The sequence below is a fragment of the Mycetomoellerius zeteki genome, unplaced genomic scaffold (assembly GCF_001594055.1).
Source record: "Mycetomoellerius zeteki isolate Tzet28-1 unplaced genomic scaffold, Tzet1.0 scaffold389, whole genome shotgun sequence".
NCBI classification, from domain to species: Eukaryota; Metazoa; Arthropoda; class Insecta; order Hymenoptera; family Formicidae; genus Mycetomoellerius; species Mycetomoellerius zeteki.
This window is the reverse complement of record NW_017257380.1, coordinates 726588-734270: the sequence shown is the minus strand read 5'-3', so window position 1 is coordinate 734270 and position 7683 is coordinate 726588. Positions and strand designations below refer to the sequence as shown.

General features: G+C 32.9%; 3 protein-coding genes across 3 annotated transcripts in view; 1 reads left to right on the top strand and 2 right to left on the bottom strand.

Annotated features, from left to right (window-relative positions):
- The window catches only part of LOC108726098 (uncharacterized), a 3370-nt gene extending 2664 nt beyond the window's left edge, over positions 1-706 (bottom strand). The window contains exon 1 of the mRNA XM_018453476.1: positions 496-706. Coding sequence (XP_018308978.1) covers positions 496-560 — 65 coding nt within the window. The 5' untranslated portion in view covers positions 561-706. The remainder of the gene's footprint in view (positions 1-495) is intronic.
- A 1337-nt stretch (positions 707-2043) lies between these two features.
- On the bottom strand, positions 2044-4251 carry Spf45 (splicing factor 45). Its single transcript, XM_018453480.1, has 4 exons — positions 4057-4251; positions 3638-3949; positions 2597-3034; positions 2044-2331 (listed from the first exon to the last, which is right to left on the bottom strand). The coding sequence occupies exons 1-4, from the start codon at positions 4171-4173 to the stop codon at positions 2044-2046; spliced, it is 1155 nt and encodes a 384-aa protein (XP_018308982.1). The 5' UTR covers positions 4174-4251.
- Positions 4252-5280: 1029 nt separating this feature from the next.
- Positions 5281-7175, top strand: RpS8 (ribosomal protein S8). Its single transcript, XM_018453477.1, has 5 exons — positions 5281-5358; positions 5807-5937; positions 6351-6602; positions 6686-6815; positions 7021-7175. The coding sequence occupies exons 1-5, from the start codon at positions 5355-5357 to the stop codon at positions 7128-7130; spliced, it is 627 nt and encodes a 208-aa protein (XP_018308979.1). The 5' UTR covers positions 5281-5354; the 3' UTR covers positions 7131-7175.
- The last annotated feature ends 508 nt before the right edge of the window (positions 7176-7683 follow it).

The window sequence follows — 7683 nt, the reverse complement described above, 5'->3', positions numbered from 1 at the left end:
TTTATTTTGCATTGAAAATGACCCGATCGGGGTCGAAACGTTCGTTTGCATGTATACATGTATGTAAGAAATTTTATTAAATATTCTTTGTTATAACTGGCTCATAGCCCATTCTTTTTACCACTAATTTATTTTTATTTTGTTTCTAAAAAATATATGTTCATAAAAAATAAAAATCAATTTTACATCATAAATAAAGTGACCGTAAAAATATCTGAAATAGTGACTTAAATCCAACTATTTTTACGATCACTTTATTTATGATGTAAAATTGATTTTTATTTTTCATGAACATAAAAACAAAATAAAAATAAATTAAATAGATAAAACTAACATTCTTAATACTTTCTATAACACTTCTATATCAAATGCATTTTTCCTAATTTTGGACTATATACACTGACTATACAGCAGACAGCAGTAAATGTATACATTTACTGAGTTACACTGACTGTGATATACCTATATATTCTATATTTGTAAAAATACATTTACCGATGAATGGATACATCATCTTCCTCTCCTGTTCCTATTTTGCAAACACGACAATATCCAACCATTATCACAATCAAAAAAGTGTATATTCCGTAGCCTATATAGTCTACCTGGTCTACCTATAGCGTATTCCACTTACTGACTTGACTCGACCACAGTATAGGTAAGAACAGTAGTTTCACTTTAGAGGTTTGTCGCGTCGCAATCTCCAACGTGCTCCAACATGCTCTACCATAGTTCTTACTCACTCCAACGCGCTTGATAGAGTGAGTAGGAGCCATGATGAAAATTGTGCATGAGCACCTATAAGAGCGAAGAATCGATTAGGGGAATGATTGGATGCACTCAGTACTACAACCGCTTACTGAGCGCTCAGTAAGCTTTTGAATCTGTTTGGTCTATATTTTTAGTTCTAACAGAATATGCCAATCAGATGCTAAGAGCTCACTAAGCGCTCATTGAGCGGTGTAGTACTGAATGCACTCATTGGTGCGCCATGTTGTTAATTGCGTAGAATGGTGGCCACCGTTTTTGGCTGAGTAATGCCTGGTTTATGCTTCGGTCTTAACCCTAAAATCCTAAAATTCAGCCAATGAAATACAGATTTCCGTTAGGATCAATTAAGACTGGCAGCCCTATTGGCTGAATTTTAAGATTTTAGAATTAAGACCGAAGCATAAACCAAGCATAAGGGCGCATTCACACCTTGACGGAAAAGCAGAAAGCGGAAAAGCAGTGGCTAATCACAACTCGTGTTGTTAGTAAGTAGTACAAAAAGCCGAAATTGTTGACTACCAGTGCGAGTTCTGATTGGCTGCTGCTTTTCCGCTTTCTGCTTTTCCGTCAGATAAATAAATAAATAAATAAATATATAATTATAAACAAATAAATATAAATGAACATATAAATAATTATTCCCTATGTCTCACTGCTTCTTTTATTAAATAAATATTTCTATTTTGTAAACGATGGGATAAATAAATGTACAAATAGAATAACTCCATATGTGAAATTATTCATTCCTTCTTTCCTTCCCTCCTTTTCTTTGCAGTATTTCATCATTCCATTCATTACTCGACATCATCGCGCCTATATCAAGCGTTCATTTCACACTCGCTTGTTTAAATCATTAAGGTAATAGAAGAATTATATTTTATCATATATTTAACTTTATAAACTTAACCGTCCAATTTTTGTATAACATTAATTTTTTTTTAAACGTAATTCACATTGAGAATGACCCGACAGGGTTTGTGCTTTAATTTATGTAAAGATTTTATTATTTAGTATTTAGCGATAAATATGCCGCTTGGTTCATAGTCCTTTTTATCTATTATTAATTTTAACTTAAAATTATTTGAGTCCAATTTCATTTTGTAATATGTATTTCATTTATCATTGTAAATATTGAAAATATTTCTAAATAAATTTTATATAATTAGAAAAAATTTATTTTTCAATAATTTGCTAATATTATGTAGTAGAAATATAAAATATTTATACAATTTATGAAGAACAAACATTAGAGTTTGAATTTCTTACAGACAATTAATCCATTAATTGTAAGTTATCAAGTTTCTCACTAGAATAAAATCCTGCTTTGACCTGTTTACCACCGAAGAAACGTCCATTTAAATCAACTACGGCCTTAATAGCACTCTCTATTCTCTTAAATTCAACAAAAATTCGTACTGCTTCCTCTGGCAAAGCTTCAATCACTTCATGAATAATAACACGTGCAACATCGCCATATTTAGTGTTGCATTCGTCTTTCACTTCTGGTTCAAGATCGTTATCAACCTCTCCAGGACCAACCATATTGCGCAAGAGAACAACCTAAAATGACAGATGTAATTTAGATTATAAATATATTTTAAATTATATAAGGTATACAAAATTATAAAAAAGACATATTTAAACATAACACAATTACATTAATTAATTGTAAAAATGTATTAATAATAAATAATTAATAATAAATAATTAATAGTAATAATTTTGTAAAATTTAAATGCTTTTTATTATATGATATATATATATGTATATTATATTATGTGTATATATATATATATATTATACACATGTATATACGATTACTAACTTTGCTTGGACATTTCATTATCTCAGTAATGCTAGGTTCTTCCTGGGGCTGTTGTGATTGAGATGGTAGCTGTAATTGCATCTGTGGTGGAGAAGCTGTAAGAGGTGGTGGTGGAGGCATTAGTTGTTCCTTTTCGCCGACTATTCTACCACCACGTTTACTAGTTTTTTCCACTTGCAATGCCACTGACATGCCCTGTTCTTTCTTGCCAAGACCCTGCCCTTCTTTAAAGCCATATTTGGCCATTATTTTTGCTGCTACAGACGATGTTGAATAGCCCAAATTAGATGGCTGTCGTGGTGGTGGAGGTGGCAATTCTGCAGATTCTTGTAAGGATGGTGGTGGTGCTATAGCAGCACCTCCTACCATAGCTCTCGAGGTTGGCGTTCTCTCCTCATCTCTTTCAGGAGGTATCATTGCACTGTTTCCACCAGCAGTCTGTTCACAAACATAAAACATTAATATTATTATAATACTTTTATTGCTATTATAATATTTTTATTCAGTGTAATATTCATTTTACTTACTCAGATTAAGTTCATTATTACTTATAAACTACTATTATATTTTATTATTTATTTTTATTAATTATTATAATTTTTAAACCGTTTTCGTAGTTTTTCTTATTCAATTTAGCAGCATCAAATTTTCACATAAAAATTTTTCTATTTAAATTAAATTTTTTTTCGTGTTATTTCTTTAATTCTTTGTGGTAACACTTAAACTGAGTAAGATAATGCAATTTTGTGTTATAATAAATTTTGAAAGAGAATTAAATAACTATTACTACTTTGATCGGACGACAAAATGTTTTTGAATAGACTGTGATATAATTTCTTTTAAAAAGAATTAAAGCTACTTGGAATTGGAATAGGAAAATTTTAAGAGAAATCCTTCAATAGAAATACAAAAATATATACTTAGGTTTTATTGTACAAAAATTATAGATAGTATCACTCTTGAATTACATCTTTTTTTGTACTTGGCATCATTTTTTTACCTTTTTTTAAAAAGGGTAATTTTGTATGGATTATATATTACCTGAGTATCTTCAAAGCGAGTACTATCTCTCCGGCGTTTGCGCATTTCCGTCTCTTGATCATGTTCCCTATCCCTGATGTCACGTAATTCTTTCACAACTTTTTCATATTCGTTAGGCCATATAGGATCATATTCATTCACTACATTCCAATCAAATTCGCCACCTACTCCTATGTTGCTCACGCTGCCACTGGATAATGGATTGTTATGAGTACTGTCATCCTCTCTGTCAACATCGCGATTAGCTTTCGATTTCAAGTCTATCACTGGTGCTAATACTGCAGAAGCTTTCCTGTTTTGTTCACGTTTCGGCTGAATTTATAAATAGCAATTAGAAGCTTATTTTTAACAAATGAAGATTACATTGAACATTATTTTTTAAGTAATTATTTGATATGTATTGATTAAGATAGATTTACCTGTGTAGTAGCAGCCTTTTTCAGCTGCAACTGCGATTGTAGTAATTTAATGCCAGAAGACCATCCTGCAACCTTTTCTGTGGTTCGATGCTTGTCAAAATCGTCGTACAAAGACATATTGAGTTACTTCAATGTTTAACTAACATCTGACTGCATTTGACATTTCAAATATAACCTCAACCGGCTCAACCTTCAAAAGTTCATAGATTCAATAAACTTATATAGAAGTGTATATAGTATACTAGATTCAAAAACCATTGACATAGTATAGATAGACCGAGCATGCGGCACGAGACGTGATGTGCGTGAAGAAAGGAACAGAAATGAAATTTATTTCTCTCCACAGGCTTCTATAAATATTTATATGTCTGTGTTTCTCTCTTTAAAGGTATTGCGTTAAACTTTAGTTAATTTTATCTTTTCCGCGTTTCCGCGCTTCATGTAATGGCACTCTAAGGGTGAAATCACACGGTGCGGAAAAAGACTGCGGAATAGAGAATGCGTCATTGAAGCAACCAATCAGCACTATTCCGAATAGCGCTGATTGGTTGCTTCAATGACGCATTCTCCATTCCGCAGTCTTTTTCCGCACCGTGTGATTTCACCGTAATAACGCGGTTCCATGGTGCGGAACGCATACGCAATGCAGAATTGGCGGAACGCTCGTGATTGATTTAGAAAAGACACATCGGCGGAGCGCAATTGACGGAATGCTTGCGATTGGACGGACATCGTTCCGCCAATTCCGCATTGCGTATTCGTTCAGCATTGTGGCCGGAAGATTCAGACTAGGCATTGAAGATTGAAGCCTGATTTATAATGGCCGTAACCGTTAACTTATACCGGTGCTGGTAAAGTTTAACCATATGCTGGATTCACACTGCATCCGATTTTCGTCGTACGAAGCTCTGCATCCAATCAGAAAACACGATGAATTTTGCTTCGTATTATGGCCCGTCTACAATATACGTAGTAAGCTTGGTTTAAGAAGAGTAAGAAATTGACTAATCACAGTCGAATGTAAGAAGAATAATCGACTGTGATTGGTCAATTATTTATTCTTACTTCGCATATTGTAGACGCCGCCTTATCGGAATCCTGTTTTCTGATTGGTTGCAGAGTGTCGTACGACGAAAATTGGATGCAGTGTGAATCCAGCAATGGGACCGCGCCATTATTTTGCTACTGCGCATTTTCGGGAATACAAACCTTCTCATTCCGCCATGTTTCGTCTGATATGATTGGAGGTAGTTTCTCTAGTATTCCGATATTTCAAGTTCTTTCTCCATCGCGACAGAATGGGTGAGTGATACGATTTTACTGAAATTAATTTTCATCGATGCGAATCTAAGCTTTCTCGCCGTGAAATCTTAACGAGACATAAACGGCGCGTGAATCAGATATCGTCCTTTCGTCGACAAGGAATATTATTTTCGTCCTTTCGACCTGGTTTCGTGAAAACTAGCTCGACGCTTGTCGATGTCGAACATAGTCATGTCGAACTCGTGACACTTTCGTGATTTGTATTTTCCTTTTTTAACAGTGAAACCCACGTTTTAAACAAACGTAAATATTATAGATTTGCCCGTGCATTTATTAGTTTTCTAATCTGTACAGAAAAAGTTTTGTAGTATCAATGTGATATAATGTTTAATTAGGTTAACTTTGCTTTTTTAAACACGTTTCCTGATGAGTTTAAGTTAACAAGCTTAAGAGTTTACTAAGTTATTTTATCAATATTGCATTGTAGGTATCTCTCGGGATCACTGGCATAAGCGGAGAGCCACTGGTGGAAAGAGGAAGCCCATTCGCAAGAAGAGGAAATTTGAGTTGGGACGTCCAGCTGCAAATACCAAACTTGGGCCACAGCGGATTCATACTGTAAGCTTAATTTTCTCAAGCTTAACTTTCACTATGATGAAATTGTAAAAGTAAAGCATTAGTTAATGGAGATAAAATAAATTTCAATAGTATAATTAATGTCAGATAATGAGGTAGAATAAATCTCATTAATAGAATTAATGTCAATATCGTAATAAATAAAATTATAGTTTACAGTCATTGATTTGTAAGCGTTGTCATTGATGTTACATATATTTTTACAATTACTCATGAAAAAATATTTTAATAATTCACTCTTTACTATGAAGTTATAAAGTGATGATCCTTACCTACTCTGAGTGCCATGATTGTTCATAATCTCACAGCGATCTGATGTGTATTTTATAAATACATATATTTAATGTGTTGGAATCAATTATAAATATCTCTGTCTTATTGTGTGTATATACTAGGTCCGTACACGTGGAGGCAATAAAAAGTATAGAGCACTTAGATTGGACGCTGGAAACTTTTCCTGGGGTTCAGAATGCAGCACCAGGAAGACTCGTATTATCGATGTTGTTTACAATGCATCTAACAATGAACTAGTACGAACCAAAACTTTGGTGAAGAACGCCATCGTCACCATCGATGCTACACCTTTCAGACAGTGGTATGAGGGTCATTATGTACTGCCATTGGGCCGTAAGAGAGGCGCTAAACTTGTGAGTATTTAAATGTAATTTCATTTAAATTTCTGGAATATTGTATGTAGGATACATAAAATGGACTATAATTATTTTCTTAGACGGAAGCTGAAGAAGAAGTGTTGAATAAAAAACGTTCTAAAAAAGTAGAATCCAAATACAAGGCAAGACAGCGATTTGCTAAGGTTGAAGCTGCTTTGGAAGAACAATTTGCAACGGGACGTGTTCTTGGTATAAAAATTTTTAATTCTTTACAAAATTAATTTGTTAACATATACTTGAATAGATTAATCTTTCTTTTTAAATGAGTGTTAAAGAGATGTTATAGTTTAAATATACTCCTAATAAAATATTCTTTGTTCTCTTAAATATATATATATATTTGAAACTTAATGTGACTTGGAATTAATAATTTTAATAATTTTCTCACTTTTAGCTTGTATAGCAAGCAGACCTGGACAGTGCGGTAGAGCTGACGGTTATATTCTTGAAGGCAAGGAGCTCGAGTTTTACATGAGGAAGATTAAGAGCAAGAAAGCTAAATAATTATAATTATGATTCATTAATAAAAAACGATCTTGAAATACGAAAGAAACTTGTTTATTATTCTTTTCGAGTGGAGGTAGATGAACTCTTGTTAGGTATTTTCGAAATATAGATACAGATGTGGAATAACGCATTTAAAATGTTCATAAATTGGATACCAATAATTAAAAACTAATTGAAGTATTTAATCGAGATAACATGGTGCTTTTAAAAATTGATTAAGAGGTAACACCTATGTAATCGGCTGTAAATAAAGTCTGTTTGGGAATTTTTTTTTTGTTTAATGAATCGTGCTATTAAAAAATGAGTTTTATAACTTTATTAAGCATAAAAAAGTACAAAAAATTTTTTCAGAATTTTATTCATCAAAATGGCGGATCTGCAATAGTGTGATGGAAACAGTCGAAATAGCATGGTGTTCCGTGGCTAGCAGCACAAGTGTCGTAATTTTTGGTTTGGAACAAAAGAGCAAATATTTTTATTTTCTTTATTCAAATATCTACAGAAATACGCAGTCGTTTTTGAAAATATTGATTTTTGATAAAATGGCGGA

Coding starts and splice junctions, on each gene's coding strand:
- Spf45 (XM_018453480.1), bottom strand. CDS start 4,173: ATGTCTTTGTACGACGATTTTGACAAGCATCGAACCACAGAAAAGGTT. Junction 3,035..3,637: donor CTCGCTTTGAAGATACTCAG/GTAATATATAAT, acceptor GTTTGTGAACAG/ACTGCTGGTGGAAACAGTGC. Junction 2,332..2,596: donor TAATGAAATGTCCAAGCAAA/GTTAGTAATCGT, acceptor CTGTCATTTTAG/GTTGTTCTCTTGCGCAATAT.
- RpS8 (XM_018453477.1), top strand. Junction 5,938..6,350: donor GGCCACAGCGGATTCATACT/GTAAGCTTAATT, acceptor TGTATATACTAG/GTCCGTACACGTGGAGGCAA. Junction 6,603..6,685: donor GTAAGAGAGGCGCTAAACTT/GTGAGTATTTAA, acceptor TTATTTTCTTAG/ACGGAAGCTGAAGAAGAAGT.